This window comes from Anarhichas minor, unplaced genomic scaffold, assembly GCF_050575085.1.
Source record: "Anarhichas minor isolate MPS153535 unplaced genomic scaffold, ASM5057508v1 ptg000021l, whole genome shotgun sequence".
Taxonomy (NCBI): domain Eukaryota; kingdom Metazoa; phylum Chordata; class Actinopteri; order Perciformes; family Anarhichadidae; genus Anarhichas; species Anarhichas minor.
Genome location: NW_027466467.1, coordinates 9,245,363 through 9,273,337, shown reverse-complemented (window position 1 = coordinate 9,273,337; position 27,975 = coordinate 9,245,363). Strand labels below are relative to the sequence as shown.

The window sequence follows — 27,975 nt, the reverse complement described above, 5'->3', positions numbered from 1 at the left end:
ACACTATCACCGATAAGAGTAAATCCACTGACTGCAAGCAACGCCTCTCTCAATACATACCGTGTCAACTTTAAGCCAGAAACGTGGTGTAACGTTTATGATGTTTCTGCCTTTCGAACAGGCCAGTGGTTAACGGCCTGTTTTAGCCGTTTTAGCCAACTAGCTAACGATAGCAGAGGAAAAACGATGGCACAGACGGTTCTACAGCTTCCGTCAGAGATCTGGAACCACGTTTTTGGCTATCTGTCACCGGCAGACAAGTTTAGCGCACGGGCGTCCTGCAAGTACTTCAGAAAACTCGTGGACCACGGATCCCTTTGGAAAGACTGGTCAGTAGTTCTGGGGTTTCGTAAAGGCACTTACAACAGTCGATTCTGGGCCACTCTTCGCCGCAGAAAAGTCACAAGTGTGGTGATAAGGAGCACCAAAGCTAAGGACTGGAAACAACTGTCCCTGTCCCTCCCTTCTCTCACCACAGTGGTAATGGACCAAAGCTCCCAAGCGAGCCTCGACTGCATAAAGGACTTTCCACATCTGAAACGTCTGGCCATTAGAAGCAGTCACACTTCCCTTTTGCTAGATGCTTCTACAGTGCTGCAACCCCAGCAGCTGACCCAACTTAGCATGTGTGATGTTACATTCCCCACTGCAGGAATGGATGGCTTCATGTCTGCTGTCTCCCAGTTTACAAATCTCACATCTCTGGTCTGTCATCAGATGGGGATCTTTGAAGAAACTATTTGGATGGTGCACTCCATACTTGACCGCCTGCCTAAGCTGAAGCATCTCTCATTGTCCTTCGTGCAAACACGGTGTGCCTTTCACAATATTTCCAGACCCACACCAGGTCCCTTAGGAGGAGCTGGTGCCCCAGTCTTGTCCAGTTTGGAGCTTATCGACTGCATTGATCATTCATTACCAGAAGATGCAATGAGGCTGATGCCTGGCCTGAAGACTCTTGCTGTTTTCTACAGGCGCTCGCATCAGGAAACGCCAGAAAGACGTCCGTCGCCTGACGGCCATCACCTCAGAACATGGCTGAGTGACCTCCCTCAACTGTCAACCCTAGTCATCGCCAAGGGCCCACCTGTGAAGAAGTACGTCACCTCAATTCCAGCCACAGTGACCGGTCTCAGGCTGTGTGTTGCAGGATTGTCCTCGGAGGACATGGCAGCCGTAGCGGTGCAGGTACCACATCTCCTGCACCTTCACATAGATCCCTGGCCCTCACATTTGGGAGCTCGCACAGCTCAAATCCCACAACTTTTTCCGAAGCTCAAAAGTCTCAAACTCCGCCATGAACATGTGCCAGAGAGAGATTTCTTGCATCTTCACCAGCTGCAGGACTTGGAATATTTGGAGATTCTGGACAGCCGCCCGCAACTCTCTAAACTCGCTGACAAGCTCCAAGCTCTCACAAAGTACAGACTTCAGGTCATGACCTCTCCTCACAGGAGAGATGTGTTGTCTTGTCCCTGTGTTGGGCAGGTGTATTGAATCACTGTCTTTAAGCGGTCCAGTCAGATGGTTGACATGTTGTTTGGACCGGTTGGGATCAAGTTGATGTCCAGGGTTTTGATTCTTTTAAAATAATTTGAACACGCAATTTGTTCTGAGATTTGCTCTGCGTAACTCTATATATCAAAGGTCCTGTGTTTGATCTTCACACAAAGTGCACTTATTATTTACATTTTGAGATTATGTGGGACTGGCACATATTTTCTTATGCATCACACTGAAATGAATGTCTGTAAAATATTTGGTACAATCACCCTGATTACCTCCACTCAGTGTTTTAGTATTTCGTGACAATCCTGTGTATCAAAGATCTGGTTTAATGCAAAACATTGAATAGTAAAAGGTTTGGATGAAAAGAAAAAAATCACTTATCAGACAAAGTAATGCCAGAAATAAAGTACTTATTTTATTTGCAGCAGTTATAATAATCAGTCAGTAATCAGGACCCACATGGGCTTACACCCCACCCACACAAAGAGCCACACAAATGTGTGGCTCATGAGGAAATTCAAATGGTAAAAGTTCACATGAATGTCTCCATTTACAAAGTTCACTTAATGTCATTAACAGTAAATAGATTTTTTTTTTTTTTTAAATGAATTATTTGACAGGATCAAAAACTATAAGGCAGTATACTGTAAGCACATACATATACACGAGGCAAAGTTAACTCACAATTCCTGTGTATCCCCCCCGCTACTTCCTGTAAATCTGAATCAGCTACAAGTGTATGCTTTACTTTCTGCTGAATGACTCGGTATGGACCGTTTCTCCTTGGCTCGTCTATTACAGTGTAAACTATCGGGTGTTAAGATGCACCACGGCAGACGAAAGCTCCCCCAGAGTTCAGCCCATAAAGAGTCAAATCACATGAAAGGTTGAGAACTCCACAGTGTATAAGACCTTATTGCATTGACACATTTGGCACAAGAGAAACATCTTCTCAAAGTAAAAACAATCTGAATGTAGATGCTGCGTATTCACTCTGTGCACACATAGTGAATCAAAAGACAAGTAATATAACACTCATTGTCTCACGTAACAAAACAGAGCTTCATGTAAAATAAAGATGAAATTAGTCACAACATCTAGGTGTAATTGCTCGAGGCTTGGCCCTGGCTTGGTGTTGTATTCTGATTCCTGACCAGCTAACACCAACATCCATCAGTGAGCCAAGTACTGACCTCAGCTCAGACAGCAGGATCATAGCTCATGACTCAAAATGAAAATAATAAGGGCTGCGTTTCCTTGGAAGTCTGACGCACTGGAATCAAAGCTGGTACTCGTGTGTGAGAACAGGGTCAACTATTGTTGGCCTGCATGCCAATAGAGCCAGCTCTTTGCATATCGGTGTGAGCCCAAACCGCTCAAAAATATTTTTTTTTTTCATCAAAACGGTGACAAAAACACAGTTCTGTCGCAAAGTCGAGCATGTTACAGGTATACAAATTTAGATTCTGATTGTAACAGCGAGTGGCAGCTACTGCTGATGAAAGTCCACGTATAAGAAAGCATGCTTTTAATCCACAACCATGTTGTTAATCTTTAACCAGGGTTTTTAATAGATTCAATACAGTGATAAATTCACAACAGTAGCAATTGTAAAACATGGAAAAGATGGTGAACGGAAGAATCATTTATTCTGAATTGAACTACATAAATCACAAAAATCTCTACTTTTAAAGTGGAGTAAAGACAATCAACTTTGTTTTGGCTTGTTTTTAAATTACACGATAAGTTCAACATTATTGACCATAACACGTTATTCTTATTGAGCTACTTTTTGTCATCATCAGTCACTACCGTTTCATTTGATTTGAACATTATTAATGTAAATGACACAACGCACACTTTGCGGTAGGAAAGTACAAGTTTATCCGGGGGGACAAAAGTTCAATATATGTATATAGACTTGCGTTTGATCTCACTCCCAATGGGAAATAATTCACTTACAAGAGCACAAATGTGAATGTAATGTATGCTGAAAACATCTGGGTTCAATTTCATAGTAAAACAGTAGAAAAATAAGGACTAGCTAATATCTTGCCGCCACCTGTAAAATGCACCTTAAGACGGTCTCATCAAGAGATCTGTGGGTGGAGTGTGCAAAGAGTTTGAACTGGTATTTCAAAGAAGTGGAGAAGAAGATGGAGGAGTTCGGTGTGTGTGTGTGTGTGTGTGCGTACGTCTGGAGTATTTTCATGGTTAATTTGAAATGGCACCTCAATAGTTTCCAAAGCTAGAAAAATACATCTTTGTCATGGATTATTCCACTCATTGACCGAGCACTGTGTATTCAACATATTCTAAAACTACTTTAAGTCAACTCTCCATGGTCCATGCAATTAAGCAGCTGCCTCAGCATAGAACCATCATAGGGTGCAAGGGCTTGCCCTGCAATGGGGGAATTAAATCATTTACAAATCAGCGCGCTGAAGAAGTCTTGATTTGACGCTCATATATGTACACACGCACAAGGGGGAAATGAGCGTATTTTCGTCGCTGCACACAGGAGGAAAAAACTCTAAATAAAAATCTCTTTGGGCTTTCTTAAAAATGTCTTTAGCAAAAGTGTGAAATGCAAAGCCTGAGAGGTTGGACACCCAGGGAAGTCCCTTCCATACCAAGGGTCAATACTCTCAGACATCTCTCACCCTTATGATGTGATCCACCAGTGCACCAACTCATTCTCAAAAAACATTTCACCGACTCATACATGGCTAGACATGTGAGTGCATTCAGACATGTACAATTAATGTGTAGACGGGTGTACGAACACATTTATACACAAACACTCTAACTGAAGAGTTTAACGAAGCAGCCTTGGCAGTAGGGCTTGTCGTTCTGCTCCTTGAAGGTGCCCTTGTTGAGCTGCTTAAGGCAGAAAGCGCACACGAAGTGCTCTGGGTGAAACTTCTTGCCCATGGCTGTGATGCAGCGGCCGGTGATGGGCTTCTGGCAGCCGGAGCACAGCGAGCCGCGGCGCTCGTGGTAGTGCGACTCGCAGTACGGCTGGCCGTCGTGGTCAAAGAAGCTGCCGTTTATGAATGGCGTGAAGCACTCCTGGAAGATCAGAAGGGAAGAGGTTTTAATAGTACCATGATGGGTTTCGGTTGTCACGACATTTGTCGGGTACGTCGAGGAGCTCACCCTGCAGACGAAGCATTCAGGGTGCCACAGTGAGTTGAGAGCTGAGATGTAGTTCTCCAGGATGGCACGGGCACAGCCACCGCATTTAGGGGCAAACATGTCAAAGTAGTCCTTTCTGCAGAACGCCTTTCCATCCTTCTCATGGAAACCTAGAGGGCAGCAAAGACACACGGTGATTCACTGCATGCTTCATTTGATAATTCAAATTCTACATTGCTTTTTTTTTTTTTTTTACTCAAGCCAGGTGTTATGTTAATAATTAATGAGCAGTTGGTACCTTCTGGCCCGAAAAAGGCTCCACACTGGGCACAAAAGAAATGCTCTGGATGCCAAGTCTTGTCCAAAGCGGTCACTACTCTCTGTGAAAACAAAGGAGAACCGAGTGGTCAATCATTCAATTCCTGCTAAAAAGGTGTGAATCATAAACAAACAGGTTCTAAAAGAAAGTCCACATACAGTATGAGCATGCATGTTTGCAATTACGGAAGAAACAAACGCATCAGAAAGTCAGACGCCAGGAGAGGGCAGTGAGCACAAGTGATTCTTGGCTGTACCACCAGGGGGTGCAGTGTCGAAAAGTACATTGAAACCATCACAACAGCATTAGTTCGGGTTATAAATCATTAAAATTGAACAATTCACAATCAACTCAGATGTTTAACACAATTACCTATGAACAAGTATATACAGTCAAGCAAATTCTTTATTTCATTCAGAAATTCTAAATCTAGTGGTTCCCCACATGCTAAACCCCACCCACCAAAAACTAAGATTTGAATGTAAACAATTGAAAGTTAAAAAATGGCTTACCAAAGACAGACAGAAAGAAGGAAAGAAAGAAAGGAAGGAGTAGTGAATTAGGAAACCTACCTCTGGCACCATGTGTGTATGTTGTGTGTAAGAACATAGGCTGTAAACCCCCGATAGGAGTGTGTCACTACGAGGATAAAACTGAGCAATGACAAGCAAGAGGAGAGTAGCATGTAGTCAGTCTGCATGCACAGGGCAAGTACAGTAGATGTCCCTTCTCTTCTACAGTCTCTAGGATTGATTGTGTGTGTGTGTGCGTCTGCTTGAGAAATAAAGGCAATTTATGCCATGTAGTGATTTTTCCAGTCACGCCCTAATCCATTAGGTTATGAATAAATAAATATAAGTATCCACCCATCCATGGTAAATGTGCCTGTGTGTGTGTGTGTGTGTGTGTGTGTGTGTGTATGTGTGTGTGTGTAATTGAATGTATGCACTACTAACATCCAGTATGGGTCCATTACAGTAGTGGCATCGCGGTGAGAACAGGCTGTGGTAGTCTTTCTCACAGAAAGGCTGCCCCTCGCGCTCAAAGAAGTTCCTCGAGCCGATCTCATCCTGGCAGTGGGTGCACACAAAGTGCTCGGGGTGCCACGTTCTGCCCATGGCAGTCACCACCTGGTGTGGGGAGACACATGCATTAAATTAAAATGAGCTTCTGAGGGAAGGACCTGGCTCAGCAGAGAAAATTGCTGCAGCCTTGCATGCAAGAAAACAAAGCAGATATCATAACTCAATGCTTAAAAAATTAACTATTATATATTAAAAATAATCTCAGTACATTGCAGATCATGATTCACAGAAAAGAATATTATTGCGCTTCTTTAAACAGAAGTGTCTTATTAGGTAAGTAAGTCATGTAATAAAACACAGAATAAAAGCTTTAAATTTATATTGCTCCACTTATTGGTTGACAATTAATTAAATAAGAGCTGAATTATTGATAGATTGACTGGCTTGGGACCTCAACCAATCAGCACAGCCTGAGATATGTGGAACTTGAGTCAACACTACACAAGCTATCCAACAGGGTCAAAAACATTGAGTGCAATCTTCTTTTCGCCACATTCTTAACAAAACAAAAAGGATGATGTTTTTATAAGCCTAATGTGCTTCAATGTGTTCCGACTTGTATGTGTGTGATTCAGTGTTCTCATCACCTGCCCAACGATGGGTTTCTTGCAGGCTCCGCAGACACCTTTAGCCACCGTCTGGACTCCGAGTCGGTTGAGGTCGGACTGCAGGCTTCCAAGCATGTTGTCCAGCTTGTTGGCTGGTTTCGGGGCACCGGTGGGAGAAGTCTTTCCCTGGGACTGGATCTGACGGACACGAAATACCAAAGAGGCTTCACTATACCGTTCTCATCATTTTGGATAATCATTTTTTGGACTTACCTTCTTTGTCACATCACATCATTTTGTAATATAATGATTTCATGTAACTGCCTTCGTAAATGTTTGTTGCAATTGTCTCTCCCTGGATTGCTGGTTGCGCAACCAGGGACGAATCTAGACGGTGGTTAGCTGTCTCCTCTTTCCAGAGACGGAGAGAAAATAAAGACAAGCGATGGACATATCAACCTGGACAAAATAAGATTTTATCAATCCTAACCCATGTTTGCAGGCTTTTGATGATAAACCTCTAACATCAATATCGTGTGTGTGAATGTGTGTCTGGCTACAGCAATGTAAGCAAACACAGACCTTCTCAGATGGTTATTGGAGCTTCATGACTCTTGAATTCCACTGAGAGAAAATAGCATCTCTGCTCCACGTATTCTCTCACACACACACACACACACACACACAAATAAAAGAGCCTGGCATCTCACCGAGCCTTCGACCGGAACACACTTATACCACAGCGCTCATATCGTGCTCTACAAGTCTTCACCTCAACTACCTCAGTAAAGACACTATGGAGTCTTAAAGGGGGGATGGTACATGACAATAAACGTCAACCTCCTGGTATATAACCTAGTGTGACCTGTTGACGGAAGTCCTGTGGTAGCGGCTATAATTGTGGTGGTAACTGTGCTGTCATGTGGCAGAGTAGGTTTCAGTTGCACTGCGAGCCTACCATTCCTGCGCACGGCAGGACAGGGTAACAGGAACATGGGGGGGTTACACTCCTCTTGCTTCTGAGCTTGTAAACTCTCCTCTCAATTCTGAACACACAGCCCGTGGCGCCGTCAGATGTCAGAATTAGAAAAGGGTCTCAGTCTCTCCAGCCTGAATGTCAGCAACCACCACCACCTGGCCTGACTGGATTTCATACAAAGCTTTAAAGAGACTACCTGTTGCAACTTGGCATGAATAGACACCAGGGGTCGAAAAGAGAGCCTATGACCAGACAAATGATATATAGCTCACATGAATACAGAGGTTGAACGGCTGGGATTTGAAGCAAATAACCCGAAAACAGACTTGAGTAAAAGAACTCAAAGTTTAAAGGAAGGTCAGAGAAGAGAAAGAAGAAGAATGGTGATCCATGCCTGCATTGGTGGGAAGATGGGGTCATACTCAGTCTGACAGCCCACTGATACAAAGACCTTGGGAGGCAGGGGTGGCGTGACAGGCTTTGGAGGGAGGCTAGGTGATGGAGGGGGCTGGACAGGGGGAGGCGTGGGCTCCCTGGGGGGAGGAGTAGGTTCTTTGGGGGGAGGAGTAGGTTCCTTGGGGGGAGGAGGGGGAGGTGGAGGGGTCGGAGGGGGAGGTTCTCGAGGAGGGGGAGGGGGAGGTGTCGGAGGGGGAGGAGGTAGTGGTGGGGGAGTCTGCTTCACTGGGGGTAGCTTTTTGGGTGCTGGGGGAGATTGCGGAGGGGGGAGGATTTTTCTCTGTGGGGCAGGTGATTCTGGAGGGATGATGATCTGGGGGAAAGAATGAAAAAGGAAACAGCAAAGAGAGGAAACACAGATAACAAAAACAGAGGTCAGAATGAGGGAAAGGAAATGGTAAAAAAACAAAGTTGGCACGACAAACGGAATTGTTTAGACTGACTGTCAAAGACAAATAAAATATTTCTGGCAATATGATGAATTATCATACATATTTAATGTATATAATGAGTGAAAGATAACTTCCAACTCTTGGTTTAATTAACATGGTCCTGGAGTAGCACTGAACAGCACTGACTCCTGCTGTGCGTCTCTAATGTCTACCTTATCCACAGATGGCTGGACCCTTTCTTCCCGTGTTCGCTGTGGGTTGGACATGACGATGACTCCCTCCGTCATCCAATCATCTGCCAGTTGTTTACGCTTGCGCTCCACTCGCCCAATTCCCAGTTTCCCCTGCAGCTCCTGAATGAGTCGGTCTTGGGAGTTGCTCTTATTCACAATGACCGGTCCCATTTTACGTCGCAACGTTCCCTCCTTGAACATTGGATGCACATTGGAGGTTTCTTTGGTGCGGCGGATAACCGACTTGAGCTAGAGAGTAGATGATATAAGGAGGTTTGGGATGCTTGGATTGTGCCATTCACCAGAAAGCCCATGTTGGGTTGCAAACACAAGCAGGACAGACCCAGCCCAGGATGTCTCATTCAAGTCGCAAAAATGCTCAAGGACCAGCTCCAGAACATAGTTTTGTCAAAATGTTCTGGAGGTTTTGTCAGGGTCTCTTGTATCCAATCAAATTTGCCTGCAGAAGCAAAGCACAGCCCTCCATTCCATTCAAAGTTTACTTGGGTATCTGTGGCACGGCATGCTGGATCGCTGAGCTCAAGACAACACAAGTCCATCACAAAATGCTTGCACATAAGTCTGCACGTGCCAAAGCAAGGCCAAAGATCATGTGCCCCTTCTTAGTGCATAAATGGATTAGCAATAGAAAAAATATTCACCCTGCTGTCTTTGTATTGACACCATCAGTGATTGAAAACACATTTTTGCATCAGCCATTGGTTGCGTAGACATGACAGGCCAAGCCCTGTGACTAACACAGCAATGTGGACTGAAGCAAGTAGGGGCGTGCGGAAACATCTTTTTAGCAAAGCTTTCGACATCAGCCACAAATCGTCTCTACAGGGAGATTTCTCCCTCAAGCCATTTTGCAATTGCTATGCAATGACACCACATGCATCACACCACATAGATCTTCATCAAGACACTTTGTGTTTTTGCGTAGCTCCTTGAGTGTTTGCAGGAGCTGCTCTCCCAATATAAGCTTATTTCGGCAACTAGAGATACACACAGCCATTCTGCCATTATTGTCAGAGACAATTAATCTTATCTCAGGCCACATGGCCAAGTAATAGAAAGACACGGCCAAATAAAAGCTTCTCTAGCCTTTTTTGCCTGCAGCTTATTTTGGGAGAGTCAAGTTGAGAGTCCTACTTGGCCAGAAGTAGATAGTCGCTCGACAGCAGAGGGCTGCTGTGTGGGAAGGTCCAGCGTTGCATCTGGTGTCCCAGGGTAGGAAGAGGGGGTGAAACACTCATCAATCCAGCTGGACTCAGTCATGGGCGTCAGGGTTCCCTCTCGGCTGAGATCAGGGTCAATTCCGTCTTCCTCCTCCCAAGATCGGTATTCATCTCCGGGCATAAAGGAAGCAGGTGGCTGGTTGTCACTCATTTGGGAGGAGTCGGGGGCTAACAGTTTGTCTAAAGCATCATCTAATAAAGGTTCCCGACATGGCCATGTAAAATCCAGCATTTCTGTAGGTGGGAGAGACAGGCTATTTGATGGTACAGCTGGAACTGGTGAAGCTCTGGGACTGCTGCTACCTTGAACTGTGTAATTTCTTCTGATGACTGAGGCAGGACTTGAAAGCCTTGGGAGTACTACTGGGCAAGCAGTCATTGGCAATGTTTCAGGACTAGAGCTTTTGGATACACTTGCTGAACTAGAGATATCAGAGACTGTCACAGGACTTGCAATCTGTGGAAATGGACTTGAAAGTCTTGGAATCGACACTGGACTAGCACTCTTGCGAACTATTTCTGGACTCGCACATTTTGGAACTGGACTTGAAAGCCTTGTAACTGTCACTGGACTAGCAGTCTTTTTATTGTCTTCTGGGGTATGACTTATAGGAACTGGACTGTAGCATTTAGAAATTGGGCTTGGATTCTTTAAAGACTGACTTAGATTGGAGCATTTAAGATCAGGTGGATTGGGACTCTTGGCTCTAAGAATAGGACTGGGGTTTATAGACACAGTAACATCACTAGAGCTCTCTGAAACAACTAATGGACTGGAGCTGCTGGCAGAGGGTACTGGACTAGAACATCTGCCACTAGTAACCGGGCTTAAACTTTTTCCAAAAGGACTTGAGACTTTACTAGCAGATAATTTAGTGATGGACATATGTGTAGGGCTGTTGACTTCCATTTGACTCGGAGGCTTTGTGGTACTAGAGATACTGAGGCTCTCCTCATGAGTGATCTCACACGTGACACTGCCACCGTCATCTATCTGTTGGATCTGGGAGTACTGAAGGCTCTTGGACGATGCAATGACTACAGTGGAACCAGCTGAAGATGTAGGGGTTGAAGTACCATCTTCATCTATGTGGAGTTCCAGTGGAAGAGGGGTACAGGAGGGAGTAGTGAAACTAGAAGGTAGAAGAGTATCCACTGAACCAATATTAGGATTTATAGACGGGGCTGTTCCTGGGGAACCAGCTACCAATGAAGGGTCTCCAGCCTCCTGATTCACAGACAACTGAGAGCCAGACTGAATCAGGTGCATTGATGTAATGATGGCAATGTACAAACAAAGACAAGACATAAACAATGGTAGAGAAAAGAGAAAGAGACCAGGAAAAACACATTGAGAATAAAGGGAATGAACAGAAAAGTTGTCTCAAACACAAAGCAGAGGCGGAGTTCACTCAACTGAACTCCTCTATGAATGTGACAGATAAAATTGCGCCGTCAAAGAAATGTAGCACAACGCATTTGAATTGTCATCTAGTATGTTTGTTTTGTCAAGTGTGACAACAACTCAAAGTAAATTTAAAATTAAGAGTTGGTTGTCAATTACGGATCAGTTTTAAAATATTTTGTTGACTTAAAAAAAAAACTGGTCCAAAATAAAGGGTAGGTTAAAAAAAGCACAGCCACTTCATTTATTCCATTGCAACACTGCAAAATCGATGTAAACAGTAAAACAACAGAATATCTGTTCAACTTTTCTATTGTGGACACTGCCAGCAACAGCAATTCGTTAAATATTACGTATGCAAAATATCAAAATCACAGATACTGAAAAGATACTGAAGAGACGCTGAATAAAAATAGTCTGATCCTAGTTTCTACAATTCATTTCACAGTCGTGCAAACCCCTAAACGTCTGCAGTGCAGTCCTAAACAGTTACACAATGCCAAAAATAAACATCCTCTATCCAGTATGCAAACCCCCCCCATGACTCAAAATCTACCCACTACCATACTCACATTGCTTTGGACCTTGAAGTCAGATAGGGAGGCCATTAGCTCATCCAGCTCTCGTGTGGCAGAGGAGGCAGACATTCTGGCTTGCTGCTGTGCTGGAGTTTCCTCTTGTCCATCTGTGTGTTCGTCTGACACAACCAACGGTGTGGGACTAAAGAAGGAAAGAACACCGTCAACTAAATTCATGGGCTTAAATGTTAATATAACATCCTTGAGCACTAATGTAAACAGCTACATGCAATGGCATGGTTTCTATGTTGCTTTAACAATTTGTGGCTTACATGGGAGAGGGCACAGAATTTTCCAGCTCATCCAGAAGGCTCTCCACACTTGGTCGTACATCCTCTATTCCCCGAGCTGCAGCGCTGCGTTTGGGCTTCTCCAATACAGGTGGAGCAACCTTGCCTGAAGTAGAGACTCCGTTCTCCTGAACGTGGTGGATGACGCTGCTGGCAGGCAGTGGGGGAGCTGCTTCTTCTATTTACAGAAGAAAACGCTAAATACATTTCCCTCATGGATCCACAGTGCATAGTTTATCATACAGTGGAGAGACGGGACATTCCTGTGTGACACCTTAAAAAACAACCGCTAAATGTAGATAGCGTCATCCGACAAACATAAGAGAGTGTTTTCTAAATTGTAAAGCAATCCCTTCGTGTACCTTCTGTGGGGAAGGCAGGGGTGCTTTGCTGCACAGCGTTGAGCTCCAACAGCAGGCGGTCCAGCTCAGACAGGTTGCTGCCCAAGGATGAGTTCATGGCAACAGCTGATGACTCACTATTCTTCTGCTTATTAGGGAAACTGTACAGAGAAGAGAGAAGAACCAATATTTACTATAAACAGAGCCAAGGACTGAGGGTGATGTTATATTTTGACACCGGCATCATTTGGAGAGTGTCTCTGACTCACAGATGAGTCAACACCCAAAAGGAGATTTCTATTTGAATGAGTTGTGTGCGTCAAAAAGATAACACACATGATTATGTTCCCCCTTTTAATGTCCTCCCTATAATTTGCTAAATACCGTAGAGGTTTTCCACAAAAATGCTTCCAAACAAAGTAATCCATAAGAACATTTGAGGGTACAAGTTATTTTTTATAGATACCTATACACGGTTGATCCAACTGGTGTGGTTCAAAGTCCTACCTGTACACGTGGTCCTCTTCACCAATGGGTCGAGTTGGACTGCTGCTATCTCCAGACCACGGGCTTCTTTGAGCTGAGCTGAAGGACTGAGGAGATGAAGGGAAGTCACTTCAGAGTATCCAGAAGTAAATCAAACAATGTTTTTTTAATTGAACACAAACAATAAAATGCATGTGAGCTTTTACCTCTGTTTCATCAAGTCCGTTTAGCTCAGAGGACGTGGGTGGGACTTGGGGTGGAGAGCAGAGGTCTTGCTGGTTCTGACCCCCAACAGGGAAGGAGAAGGCAGTCTCGTCAGACAGGAAGAGCGGACGCTTGGAAATGTGGGATGTTGTGGACTCAAGGTCCGCCAACAAAGCATCTGTGGAAATACAAAACAAAGATTTTCTTCATCACAGGTCTGAAGCTAATTATATTCTCAGACAGGGTTTGGTGAAAGTACAGGATAGAGCTGCAAAAAAGTTATCACCAGGGAGGTTTGCCTACACACGGGAACAAATAATGACAGCGTCTTTCGCAATCGGTGAAAAGCCCATGTTCACTGACATCAGGGGCGGTGGAGTTGTAAAAGTTGAATCATGCAGACTGTCATTGCCACTCCTTTGGTTACTCATTGACCCTCGTCTGCCTGCAGTCTTGACACGTCTTAAATTCAAGAGTCGCTGTCAAGTCTGCAACCAGGTACACGTACTCATATTTACCATCTACACGACAACAGCTGCCGTCACTGCATGAAGAGGCCAAGAAAACAACTACTAATTTAGAAGTCCTAAGCAGCAGGTAGAAGGACACATAACATTATAGGGGATTTAATGAAGAGCGCAGACTGTATTACTGGATACTTGGGCTTATTTTAGCGCGCTCACTCACCACAGCAGTGTTTAGTTTCTCTTGCAGAATGTCACGAGTCCGAAAAAATGTCATCCATAAATTAAACAAACTTACTTTAACAATTAGTATAAAATGAATGGTATGAACATTATTGCATATTTTCCATTAAAACAATAACGTTGATATCAAATACATAATCTAATGTAAGTTCTTGAAAAAATACAAAAAAACCTTAGTTAGAAACAGCAAATGAATAGCGTAATTACAATAAAGTTGTATTCCTAATCGTAAAGAAGCTTGATTGAATGATTCAAACTGCACTTCATTGTTATGTTTTTAATATTCTATACGATCATACTGCAATATCGCCAGAAATGCTAAATTGATCTATAGACAAACTACTTCAAAGCTCTATCCTAAAATAAAGCAGCGGGGCAAGAAAGACAAAACCACAGCTAAAGTAACATGCAGATGAGACATACCTTAGACTAAAGACAAGAAGTTACACCCAGGGAAGTGAAGAGGAGATAATAGAGAATGAAGAAGAAGAAGAAGAAGAAGAAGAAGACGAAGTGGAGGGGGAAGAGGGCAACCCAAACAGACAGTCTGCCAGGCAGGAACTGCCTTTCTTAACTCTACCATCAGCATAAGAGATCAAGAGCCGGAGGAGGAGGAGGAGGAGGGGGGAGAGTTGGGGGCAACTGAGAGCAGAGGAGAGGTTGAGGGTAAAGAGGAGAAGGAGGGTTTAAAATGAATGGCAGTGGGTTAGGGTCAACCCCTCCACGCTGCTATGCCAGCTCCAACTTTGCTGCCTGAAAGCTCAAGTAAGAGATACTACTCACGCAAACGACTACCCTCTGAAAAATAGTCTGATGAGCACGTTGCAGCCGGTGAGGGAGAACGTTGTGAAGTGAGGAAAGTTGAGAGCAAGCAGGGCTCTTATCGACAAGAGGCATGGCCAACGTAGGGAGTGGTATCACAAAAAGATATATAAAGGTGTAATCTGCCCCTCCTTCACCATGTCAGCACACTTTCTGCTTACGTTCCCCATGACTCACGCTCACTTTAACATGAAAGTCTAACATCTAAGTTAGTCGAAGATTCAACTGCAGTTGTACATTTTAATTTGTAACTTTAATGACTGCTATAGGTATATAGCAGAGTATCATCAGTAGAGAAGTAACTTGGGCTGCAGTGCTCTCCAGACTCAGAGGAGACACAGCCGAAGAAGAGGTCAATACCAGATCCACTTGGCCCAACTTAGCGTTAGCACGGATAGCATGGTTAGCATGGCTGACATGCCGGCTGACTAGGTTTCACAGCAGAGACTCCGTTCAGAAGCCCGAGCACATTCCACAGAGTTCCATTATGGACACAGCGCAAGCTCACTGTTTACACTACCGCAGCCGGCTCTGTTATTTGGTAGTAGCAAAAACAACACAAGCTGTTAATCTTTATAAATCATACCAAGTATGGTGTATGATATAAAACGTACCAATAAAAGATGTTTCAAAGCAACCGACAGACAGGTTACCCACGATGCAGCTGGGTTTTTATCACAAGATAACAACACAGAGAATGGGTGATATATATAGGGATGTACTATTTCAATCTACACAGTCTTTCTTAATCTTCATAAAAGGTGTACAAATGTATGCATCTATGATGAAATAATCAGAGGCTTCTCTAAATAGTGAGCATATCTGAGGGCCTCAGTACATATCTGCTGCAGATGTCAGAATAAAGTTTTACTGCAGCTGGTGGAGACCCTCAGTCGACAGACGTTCGTCCAGATTGTTTACACAAGAGATGTTAATCAACTTAGCTCTGGAGCTGAACTGGCTTCCACCCTGGTTATAAAGAATCTGCTGCTGCAAAATAGAGTTACGCTAAAACACTAACCCCCCCCCCAGGCTATATGAAACACATATTATGTTGCCATGCAGGAGAGCTGTATACTAACTTTAATATCTAAGAGAGTTAACTGAAATCAGCAGCTCATTGCCCTCAACAAAGCGGTTGGAAGACAGCCCTATAATTTAGAGTATACAGGCAAAGCATAAAATATAGAAGCCTGCAGCTTAAGGGTTGCGTTTGTTCACTGAACACTGCATGCTCGGCGTGCTCTGACCCATCCGCAAGCTACACAAACACACAGAGGTGTGTCAGCCTCCTCTGCCAAGGGAACATACCGTGACACACAGACGAGTTCCCCAGTGACCAAAAATGGAACTACAGTAAAATGAGGAACTCATAATGAGACAACCATGTAAAATGAGCTTCCCCGAATCATTCTTATCATCTGTAAGGAGTGGCCATAACTTCATTTGAGCATTTGTTTGGTTAACGCCTGTAAGATTGGACTTGGGATGAAACTTCTGTTTGATGAGTTATAAGAACAAAACTATATGAAATCTTAAGAGACCAAAGTTCCAGAGAAGCAGGCTGTTGTGTGAAGGTGACACATCTACTCCTGCCTCCCAGAAATAGGCTTCATCCATATCTAACAAATCGACATCAGTGTAACACAGTCCGCCCTTCTTTGAACAACAAAAAAACACCAGCATCTGGTTAGCTTCCATGTCCACAGCACTAAATGTGACATGGCAGGGCACAGCTGTGCTCAAACAATGAGGAATGGCGGTGGGAGTGCCGGGAGAGATAGTAGTGAGTGAACCTAAGAAGAGTGTGTGTGTGTGTGTGTGTGTGTGTGTGTGTGTGTGTGTGTGTGTGTGGAGCAGCAGGCAAATCCTCAGAGGCTAAAATATGGGTTGACGCAGATTAAGGAGACTCCCTTCCTCCCAGATGAATGGTGTGCATTTTAATTACACAAACGCTGCTCTGCATGGGGCTTGTTACAGGAAAGAGAGAGAGAGAAAGATATAAAAGGGGGACTGGGAAGATTGGAGCGGGCAGCGGAAGGGATGGAAAAAAAAACAGGGAAATTACAAATGAAGGGAGGGGGGGGATGCAGGAAAATGAGGGTATGGACAGAAAACTATTTGAAGAGTCAAGTGTGTTAACAGCAAAGGGGGGAGACATATGTTGCATCAGCACTTATCTTGCAACATTTCATAGTCAAAATTGAACATACAATTTAAATGTAAGTGAGCAAAGCAATCCTGGAGCCATGCTTTTACTTTCCGATCAATACAAGTCCTGGACGTCAAGAGAAGCGAGCCTCCATTATCCCCGACAGGACATCCTGGCTGCTTGGCATCGCACACACAACTGCTTGAGGCTCTATCAGTGCTGACCACGGCAAAGAGTGAATCAATGCTGTGTACTACTCAACACATCTCCTGTTTATTTAGCTGGTAGTTGGCGGTTCACTTCAGGAAATGGGGTCCTATAATGCAGTGTAACCAAACACAGCCATCAGCAACCTGCAGGGGGTGATGTCGAGTCGTGTGTGTGAGACTCGAGCTCACTCCCGGCTTTTTTCTTCTGAGGGCTGCGATACAGAGCAGGCTTTATCTTGTGAGGTTCAAAAATGCCGAGGCATTTCCTGAGATATGCACTGACACCAAAGTGAAACTAACAGGGAGAAATAATCAGCCCGCGAGATTCTGTCTGCGCAGCCGGTCTACCTGTGTTCTCTGACCTCCTTTTCGGCATCTCCCTGCCCACATTCCTTTAATTTCTTGCCTCTGTATCTGACGTGTTGCAAGGTGCACAAGGGCTGATAGGAATTCCTTACATGCCACAGCTCGTCTTCCAGATACGATAGAAAGAGCAAGGAGGTGGAGATAAGATGCGAGCTGCACACCAGCAGAACAAGATAGTGTGACGAGACAAATGAGGAAAACAAAAGACATTTTGTAAATCATAATGGTTTTTTTAAATGATGTATGCATGTAAAAACAATCTCCAGTGAAAGGAACAACCTTCAGGTACTAGTCTGAGTGTGTGCGTTGACATGAAGTGACAGCCTTTCATGTTCTGTAGTGAGAGCGATGGCCTCTCGTTGTGACATTTTGACAGACCGTCGCAGAGATGATGAATCCCACTCTTGGCTTCCATCAGAAGGAAAAAAAATAAAAAAAATAAGGACAAAATGGGCACACATGCACTCACACTTTACTCCCCTGTGGGCTCGCGCTAGACAACAGAAGGCCAGTGCCCGAGTTCATTTGGTGCGCTTCGGTGCAGAATTAAATGACACGAGAAACACACATACACAGGAGATGCAACAGTAGAACAACAACACCGCGCGCACAGGTGCCTCTCGGCTAGGCTTCCCAAACACATACCAGAGACAGACTGAGGCATCTAGGCCCACTATAAATACCTTCCCGACCGACCCCGACCTGTGGGAGCAGAGGCACACAGTAGATGATCGATGGCCACGCCGGTCAAAGCAACAGTATAGGACATTACAGACCACCCAACCAGCTTATACTATGTATTACATTTGATTTACAGTCTCGCCCACTTCACATGGAATGAAGAAGAGTCTGGTTGGAGTTCCGTTATGTTCAGATCAATGAAGTGCTACCGCTACAAATGCTATTAGATGGAACAGCACGCACGCACGCTCTTGCAATTAAGTCATAGAATACAACTGCTTACACGGCAGCTTGTACGCCACTCTAAATTATTCAATACAATTACAGCAAAGTCTGCTCAGAGACATGCAATCCAACACTTAAATACCGGAATCAGGCCCGGAACTACGATGACCGCCTCGCTGTTGTATTCTTCCACCAACCAGTCATGTTGCAGTTTACATCCATGTCTGTCCAAAATGTCATCACCTCATCATTTTTATTCCTATTAGACATTTGTGTGAAATTGTGATAATCAGCATAAGACTTATAGATAAATATGTTTTGTGAAGTGACAAAAAAGTAGTCAGTTCACCCATAAACAAGTGGATGTTTGTTTCAAATTTGAAGAATTTGGTAAAAAAAAAAAAACTGACTGAACACCCTGTTGAACACCGCTAGTGGTATTATGAAAATTGTCATATTATTATGACTTATAGTACAGTGTGACCACACGCTGCTTCAGCAGGGCAATTTTCTCATTAATAATAAATAACACTCCTGTCTGTATCTACATAGACTAGATTCTGAAAAAGGAAAAACACCAGCAGGCAGATGTTTGAAGCAGAAAAAAGCTTTGATAAATCGAATGTGTTACCAGCCCTGCAGCAGACACAGTTAGCTGGTGGGCGGAGTGGAACAATTAGCAGCTCCAGTGCCAGATATCTCCCTCAGGAGTTGGTAGAGACCAACAACTGAACTAAAGGAGGGTAAATATTGGACTTACATTCACCTGGTGGTCAGAAACACATTCTAGATTAATGATAATGTTCCTCCATAAGACTGATGTGTGAATAAGCTGCTACTTGTGTTTTGTGGACAGCTCGTTCAGTGGCCAGAAAATCCTTCAAAAAGGAAAAGACGGACATTTTGGGAAATAAGTTCTTGTTCATTTTCTTCCCAACGGTTAGACGGTAACCACTCTTACAGTACGTGTGTTGAGTGTGGGGCTAGAGACGAGAGCGGATTAGTTTACTATAAAGACGTGATGCGGGGGGGAGGGGCTACCCGTTTGTGTACAGATTAAACAAAGGAGATACAACGTGTTACTTAGTTAACTTTAGACAGAGCCAGGCTGGCTGCTGCTGTTTTAACAGTAAGCTAACCACCTCTTCCTGGCTCCTCAGAGGGTTATGAATCTTGTTTTCCCGAACCACTTTGATATTCACATATACTCGGAAGTAAGAATTACATTCACCCAGTTCTTGTCAAATAAGGTTATCATCAAACGGATGGAGCTAAATAACGTTCAGCCTTCCGACGAGGGCGAAGCGACCCCACACCAGCGACAGTTGACCGCGGAAATACTCACAAGCCTCGACACCTTCTCTCTGTTCATTTCCCTTACAGAAAGTAAACTCCCCTTCAGCCTGTGCGATGGGTCTGCTTTCTCAGAAAGTGCTGCATGTTTCAGCTCAACAAGATATGTATGAAAGAGGCTGCAGGAAGTAAACGCAAAATCCTCCTCAAATACATCATTTCAAGTTATACTCCTGGGTAAAGATCCATTAAGCTCATGCGACTTAAGAGCATCATCTGTATCTCCCCACTGTCTCATCTCTGAGTGCTTTTTATCTGAGAAAGGTAATGTGCGTCTTAGCTTATTAACACTTAACTTACCATCATCTATTGTGAACAACTACACCTTCTAAAGTAGTCTTGCCTCACAACTGGATTCAAGCCACGCTGCAGCGACTGTGTCCTGTTAGTTTGTTACTGTCACAGATGTTGGATCATTTCTTAATTGCTCCTGTCCAAATTCACTGCAAGAGTGAGGAGGACATGCATGATGTAGTGCACACCTAGCTGGCAACATGCTTTCATTCCTTTTAAATTGTTCCTTTGTGCAGCTCAACAGCAAAACATTCTCACTACAAATGATATCTATGATGAGCCTGAATGGTGTACAATCATCATCACACTGCAGCATTTACAGTTATTAACATCACTTCCTTCCCTGTCTGCTTTTCAAACACTTCTGCTTATCTGCCTGATGCTTTTTCTACGATGTTTTCATCATTTTTAACTGCTTTTATGTCTTGTGAGTCGTGTTTTGTACTGTTTTTTTAAATCCTTGCTGCAAACAGATTGCCCACAGGGGTAAAAACTATCCAATGAACTGAATCATTAAATGAGTAAAATCATGAGTTGAAGGGTTTCTTGAGTGTATAAATAATCTCTACCTATGACTAGGACAACTGAAATAAAAAAATCTAGACAGGAGTATATGTAACTGAATCAAAAGCAAAAGATAAAAGACAATCTCTCCTTCCTGTTTCCACCTACTCTCCGCTCCCTCATTCCCCACAGAGAAAGGCTTACAAAGAAAGACAGAGGTAGTTTGTGGGCGCAGAAGCTTTCCTGTGGTTTACGCGTCGCCTCTGTGGTTATTTTGAGCATCTGTGTGCATCAGTGGTGAAAGCACAAAAAAAAGAAGAAGTTTTAGCAGTACTGAGGGTGCATTTAAACAGACGGTGAACCATTTATGTTTAGTTGAATTGCAAACTAAAGATATGTTTGTGTGTTCTGGTATTTCGCTTCTGACTGAAAAGAAACCAAATGCACACGCTAAAAAGTAAAAAAAAAAAAGAGTTTAACACATTATTATTTAATGTCTGCATAGATGACGAGTGAGAATAAAACTATCCACTGAACAAATGCTGCCGAGACTCCTTCAAACACCTTATTCAGCAATATTCAAGACGGGAAATCCTCAGCATTACACCTCCAGGTGTGACTGAGGCCACGCTGTAGGATGACATATTATGACACTATTTATTCTCCAGATAATTGTCTAAAGGTAATTTTTATAGCTTTTTCCAAAGATTTCCACTGAGAATACTCCATCTGTTGATTAAGACACAGATGTGTTTGAAAGCGCTGGAAAAGAAAGTTTGAGTTAAGATTTCTTTTTGTCAGATATCTAAATCAGAACCCAGACCTGGTAAAATGGATGGAAATCGATGGCTGGATGGATGCATGGAGAGTTTCTCCTTTCCCTCTAATCAGTTCTGTCTGGTTCTGTCTTTTCTGGGTTGAAGTAGGTCACAGCACCAGAAACAAGCTGCTCTTTGTCCCCCTCTGGCAGGACGAGGACAGAGGGAAGAGGATGGAGAGGACGGTTTGTGAGGTCTGCAAAGGAGGCCAAGTCATCCCACTGGAAAACAGTCAGCTCAGCACCCGTGCCAGAACCGGCCTGTGTGTGTGTGTGTGTGTGTAAACTCTTGTTAAGCTAACACCGCTATAAACCTGTGGAGTAGTAATCCTGAGCTAAGCATCACTGACGCTGTCATTAACTCGAGTGGGGTCTAGATTGGGCTTCCTGAATGATCCTCTTTAACAAGCCAGACGCTCATTGTAAAATCCAACTAAAGCACAAGCGATACGAAACACACACACATATAATCACGCTCACTTTCCCCCCAGCCCCCCCTCCAACTTCACAATTCATCAAAGGCCTTCACTGTGGTGGCTTTTATATCCCAAATAGGGCAGTATCAGCGGCGTGTTTGTGACTATTTAAACCAGCGCCAAGGCCAGAGGAAACCTGCAGGGCACAAAGCCATTTCCTAATAAAACAGCAATGTGTCATCTAAGCCTGCAGCCATGCCAAGTATACAAGCTCTTAGAAAAATGACATTTGGGAGCCAATTAGGGGAAAGCCTGAAAACCCATGCAGGTGCGATTGAAAGGCCATATCTGACACGGCAAGAGCTCCGTAATGACAAAAAGGCATTCATTGAACTGGAGCGAAAGGATCACAATTATCTACAGCAGTTAGCTTTTGAAACACTGTGCTTGATTCCCTTTTGTTCCGTCCATCTAATTGTGATTAGAATTAAAATACAGCGGCGTCTTTATCTTCTATGCAAAACTAATACACCAGCTGTTTCGCTGTTAAAGCTTGCATCAAAGGATCAGCAGTATCGCATCAACCCAGCTGTCAGTCACTGTCAGACCGAGTGCAAGGGAGGAGAATCTCACAAAGTAAGCAGGGAACTCAATTCATCAGAGCACAGCAGGATGGAGGGTGAGCAGCTTTCAGGATATACATACATACAAATGTATATATATATATATATCTAATACATACTACAAAATCTGTTGTAACTGCACCTTATTTTCTCCTCATTTTGCTTCATTTCTTCACTGACAACATGCTAAATCAAGCTAATGAGCTGTTCCAGCTGCCTGCAATCCAAATGGAAAACAGCAAGAAAGAAATTTAATGAGACCAAATGCAAACCGGTTCCTTCTGCTCACATTAAGGAAGTCGCCAAAAAAAAAAAAAGACAGGCTGGACAGGCTGAGGCATGTCCACAAGTTAGCATGACTAACATGATGTCTGTGACCGACAATAGCCTATTCTGTTGGTTAGCAGCAAAGGAACCTCATGACAACCGAGAGGTCACGAAGGGCACTTCCTGTCATGAAACATGCGTCCGGCTGGACGAGAAGCTGCCCAGTAAAAAAGGGCCGATTGACAAAAAGCAGGAACATGCCTGACTCGTGCAGTAACTATACTGTATGACATGCTTGTCTATACTTAAAACTACACAGATCCAAACCCCGGCCAGATTTTTGCTTGAATTCCTGAGTCTAAATATGTTTTTTGGCTTGAACAGTAGCAGTTGGGATATGGGCCCGGCAGGCTGTTGTTATGGTGCGCTGTGCCCATGAGAGATGACATGACGGTTGGCTGAGTGTAGAGCTGTCGCTGCTTAGTCAGCGTCGCCCTCGGAGCCGTCTGTCCGCAGCAGCGGTCTGTGATCGTATACGAGTGTTTGTGTGTCTGAGTGTCGGCGTGTGCAAACACCATATGTTTCAAAGCCCTGCGGCATTTTAATTTTTAAAGTCAAACAGATGGATAAACCCTGGAGGAGATACAAGAGATTCTCTCAAGCCTTTCGGATGCTACATCGATTGTGTGTGTGTGTGTGTGTGATTAATATGCCACACCACACACAAGAGACTTATCGGTTTAAGGGAGGCTTGCCCCTTGTTGCATTAAGCCGAGGGTTACTGAAGATGTCATTTGCAACAACGACTTGCCAGGTTTTTGAGCTCAAGTGAAGAGGAAGTTAACTGAAAGGGGTTTTTTTGATCATGGGAACTTCCTAGTCTGGACTGACTTTGCCCTTAAAAAGATTCAGTATTGCATTTCCATAAGGTTGGGTCGACGTAAAAAAGCATTGTTCATAATTGAAGCGGCAGAGGGAGAGATATCGGGACTTTTAGTCTCTAGTAAGGGTCAAGCTACAAAGAATTCTGGATCTTACACTTCCCATAATGCAACGCAACAGCGTCTTTTGTTAGAAGCTCCCAGCCTGGTAAATGTCTGGGTCTTTTTAATGTCCACCCTGTGTGTGTAACCTCTAAAGATCACTGATTAACATATATTATATGTTATATCTTCTTTGTTTCATCCACACAGAAACCAAAGTGTAAAAACGACACGTTGTAGTTTTGTGTGCCGGACTGGAAGCAGCAATTTCCTGGAACTTCCCCCTTTTTAGGCCGTCTTAACACTTTGGCTTTTGCTCAGCTAAGAGAACAAGCTGCTGACTGTAGGTTTATATTTAGCGGGTGAATTTGGGCCAGAAACCCCCCAATCTGCTCCATATTTAGCATACAGACACGAGAGCGGTATCAATAAGGACCGCCCGAGTCCAACGTGATTCTTAGTCGACGACTACTGTGATTTAAGTGACAGATCTGTAAAACTGAGTTACTCCTCAAGGAATCACATAAAAGCACCAATTTTAATCTTCAAGTTTCTTGGAACTGAAAACATAAGAAGAAATCTTAGACGACTAAGACGAAAACGATCGATTAGTCGACTAATCAGCTAAGAGGGGCGGCCGTAGTATCAATCATCTCGCCGAGACAGCGCATAAGCGCATCTCCTAAAATATCAAACTATCTATTTAAAGTCTCGAAGGCGAAGGTCGACTGTTGTAGAAAACAAACAGTACAGTACAGCTAGTGGGCAGAATGGAAACTAGGGTATTATAGATGTGTCCCTGATAAGAGTGAAAACACAGCGCTCAGACATGAATGACATCAGTGTCACGAGAGCTGTCTGCCTTGTTTCTTTTGGTGTATCAACAATGAACAATGAATAAATTTAGACTCGGTTGAGTATCTAGGCTAAATCAGATCTCATTTGGAGTAAGTAAAGAACTGCTGCGCCCACGCCCCGATCCATGAGTGACATTTCCAACACTGCAGCTGCTGTGCTGACAAGGGGCTCTGGGGAACCACTTCACTTCAAATGATGCCTCTAAAAAGAGACAGTAAAACAAATCAGTGAGAGAGAAACAGAGCAGCAACTGTATTTTGCGGACATGAAAAAAAAGGCAAATACTGAAAAGGTAGTGAGGATCAAAGTCAGTAGAAGGAAGTCGACTTTGGAGGCTATTTGACATTCATGTCTTGTTGGTGCAGGCCCAGAGCAGTGAAGCAAGGAGCAACGCTTGGCAGCGCCGATAGCCGAGGAGGGGAGGTCAATGAAAGTTTGCCCAAGAACACGCCACAGCATCTAAACTGCAAAGATTGCACAAATAAAAGGAGGACACAAACAAAACCAATTTTCTTTTTCCTTTCCTTTCATTACGGTCCGGAGTTAAAAAAGCTGATAATTGCGAGCGATCAAGCGTCAAAATCTGCCTAAATCCAAACCTTCCTAAAAGCTAATCTGCTCTCCGGCAAACTCAGCCAGCTTTAAACTGTCAATAGATTGCAGCCTGCAGCTTCCTATGTGGTTCGCCACAGGAATGGTGGGGAGTGGGGAGAGAGAGAGAGAGAGAGAGAGAGAGAGAGAGAGGGTGGGGCAGTGCAGTGTTTAAGGAGGATACGTTTTGGCTGAGGCCCCATCGCTGCATGTGGGCCTGATCCACCCCTGACGCCCTGCATGTGAGCACAATAGTCTGCTCCCACGGCTGGTTCTGAAGGACGCATGGGGGGGATAACGCAGATTGAGAGTGTGCACATGTGCAGATCACAGGGAGGAAGCAAACCTGCCAGCGTCACTGCTTTTTTATGTCACTGGTGTTTTGGCGATAGGGCTTAGAAATGAACAATAAAAGTGAGGGAAAGAGGGACGGAAGAGCCAGTTGGTGGAAGCTCTCTTGGTCTAGTTGGCTCAGCACTTGAGAGGAAGGACTCCTCTGATATAAAGTAGGCTAATTGTCCTCTCTAAGGTGGGTGACTCCCTAAAATTCCTCTCTTCAGATCTATGGGAGGTGCTTCTTTAGATCTCCCAACTGCTTTTGAACCATTTTAAACCTTTTAATTTTCATAAACAGATAAATGTCCCTCTATGACTCTCATTCCAACACCATCCACAAGGACATAAGTGATATCTGTAGCCTACATATTTCTAAGTATTAAGTGCCGCATGTCTCTGCTAAAACGACGACAGAATTTACAACCCTGTAACACGATAATTACACTGGGTTGTGTGACGCTCTTTTTTTTAAGCTGCTACTTTACGGAAAGTCCTTCACCCACGTAAGCTGAGAAGGTATCCATAAATATTGACTGGATATAGAATGACCGACATTCTCGGTACGGCCTCCCTCTCGCCACCAAGCGTGTCAACCAGGGAGCTGGGTTTGGGCCTAAATTAGACTGATCCAGGTTGCGGCGCAAACATGATGCGGACGTGTACTCAAAATGTGTCTTTTAAAACAACCGAGCCAGTTCAAACAGCCTTGGAATGGCAATGATATGTTAATAACAGACTGTGGAGCAGAGCTGGAAGTCTCACCTGCAGCTCCACAGGACACCTTTTGGACGGCTTTTGCAAGACATTTATCATCTTTGACTTTATGCATGCATTCTGGTGTTTTTTTTCAGCATCCGATGAACCAGACTCCTTCGATGCATTTCGCGGGGTGTCCTGCTAAACTTAACCTTACAGTTGCCGGGGGGGAAAACTCAAAACTGCACAGTCGAAATGCTTGTAAATGAATACTTTAAGAAGCTGTATTACTTCAGTGGGTTCACGGTTCCATCACTGAAGGGGGTCTGCATAGTGTATAAATGACTCTACATCATTGAAAGTAACTTGTGAAAGATCAACATGGCCCGCAGCAGCCTTATATTAAACTACATGCATTGACACGCTAAAACAGTGTGTTCATTGAGTGGCTTGTAGCAAGAATTGTAAACTACTAAAATAGCAAAAGGGACTGTCACGGAGGGAATCTGGAGAGCCAGGGTTTTGTGTGCATGAAGAACATTGTGCTGATCTCTGCACACCCTCCCCCTGTCGCCACAACCTGCCCTCGGGCATTACATTTTTCTGCTGTCATCAAGTGTGCAATAACGTACCGAGTTAAGCTCATCTGTGCAGGCAGAAGGACAGCAGAGCTCTCCTGGAGGCGTCTGCTGCAGTTTATGTGAGCTAATATAGCACTGGTGTGACAATCAGCTGGAATCAGGGCTTAAACTCAAGCTGAAGATTTGTTTCAAGGGGGCTTCAAGTGTAGACTACTGATCATTCTGAGCGTCCAATGACTGGAATCACTCTCTCAATGATTGTTCTGTGTTGTTTTTAAATCACTGAAGCCAGCTGTTACCATCCCACCTGCAGCAGAGTTATGTAAGCCTGGCAATCACCGGGAGGGGCTCAAATAAGTCATTGTCTCATAAAATGTCAGATGATCTGTGGTCTACTTTTTTATATTTCCGCCGGTTCTGAGCATGAAAAAAAAGTTAAGAGAAGCCCTGCAGTCGTGCCCGGTTAGGTGATGTGGAGGAATAACTCGCCCACCAACACCAACGCGCCGTCCAGAGCACTACTTCCCCTCACGCACGGTGTTTCCCGTACAAACACCAGCTAATACGCACGTTAATAGGGAGAAGTATCTCAATGAAATTGATTCCAGGGGTTCCTCGTGTCACGCGGGGCCTTTCCGAGCGTGTAACCTCGCGCTGAGCTTAGTTGAACCAAGATAACTTAACCTACCTGGACATATGGACATAGCTTACCCAAGAAGACAATTATGGTCAAACAACCCCATTTGAAAACCCTTCGCTCGGCTGAATATGCAGCTAAACGCCAGCATTGTGTGTTTGCGCTAACGCCACACGCGCACGCACGCACGCACACGCGCGCTGTGTAAATGTTGCGTTCACGGCGAGCGAACTTACCTAAATCATCCATGTTGGCCGGAAATCGTTCCAACGCTCTGAGAACCGGACCCGGTCCTCCTCTGTCGATCACAGCGGGACTGTAAAGCAGCCGATTCGGCTCCCGATCGCTGAGTCTTCGATCACAGATCCGCCTCGCGGAAAGCAGGGAAGTTTTCAAGTTCCCCTGCTGCTCGACGAGCCTCAAACACACTCACAAACACACTCGCATATACACACACACACATACCCTGCTGCCCCCCTGGAGTCACCGACAGCCCACATCCAGCCCCCTGCCTGCCCAGCAGCCCGCACACACAGGGACCAGCGACATCTAGCGACAGAGAGTGGTACTCGAGTCTCACCATATAATCCACTGCATTTCAGTGTAACTTCACCATATCAGGTAGTTACACCACTTTAATCACATAAAACTGA

At 44.2% G+C, this 27,975-nt stretch overlaps 2 protein-coding genes across 2 annotated transcripts; one reads left to right on the top strand and one right to left on the bottom strand.

Annotated features, from left to right (window-relative positions):
- Window positions 1–17: 17 nt before the first annotated feature.
- On the top strand, window positions 18–3,217 carry LOC142954985 (uncharacterized). Its single transcript, XM_076096369.1, has 2 exons — window positions 18–812; window positions 975–3,217. The coding sequence occupies exons 1-2, from the start codon at window positions 187–189 to the stop codon at window positions 1,495–1,497; spliced, it is 1,149 nt and encodes a 382-aa protein (XP_075952484.1). The 5' UTR covers window positions 18–186; the 3' UTR covers window positions 1,498–3,217.
- LOC142954983 (paxillin-like) lies at window positions 3,140–27,778 on the bottom strand. The gene is made up of 11 exons (XM_076096367.1): window positions 27,559–27,778; window positions 13,207–13,382; window positions 13,022–13,107; window positions 12,536–12,675; window positions 12,156–12,351; window positions 11,878–12,025; window positions 6,639–6,797; window positions 5,923–6,096; window positions 4,946–5,027; window positions 4,669–4,817; window positions 3,140–4,581 (listed from the first exon to the last, which is right to left on the bottom strand). The coding sequence occupies exons 1-11, from the start codon at window positions 27,569–27,571 to the stop codon at window positions 4,315–4,317; spliced, it is 1,590 nt and encodes a 529-aa protein (XP_075952482.1). The 5' UTR covers window positions 27,572–27,778; the 3' UTR covers window positions 3,140–4,314.
- Window positions 27,779–27,975: the final 197 nt, after the last annotated feature.

Coding starts and splice junctions, on each gene's coding strand:
- LOC142954983 (XM_076096367.1), bottom strand. Junction 13,108..13,206: donor ACGGACTTGATGAAACAGAG/GTAAAAGCTCAC, acceptor TCATCTCCTCAG/TCCTTCAGCTCAGCTCAAAG. Junction 12,676..13,021: donor GAAGAGGACCACGTGTACAG/GTAGGACTTTGA, acceptor TTCTCTGTACAG/TTTCCCTAATAAGCAGAAGA.
- LOC142954985 (XM_076096369.1), top strand. CDS start 187: ATGGCACAGACGGTTCTACAGCTTCCGTCAGAGATCTGGAACCACGTT. Junction 813..974: donor TTGTCCTTCGTGCAAACACG/GTGTGCCTTTCA, acceptor TGTTTTCTACAG/GCGCTCGCATCAGGAAACGC.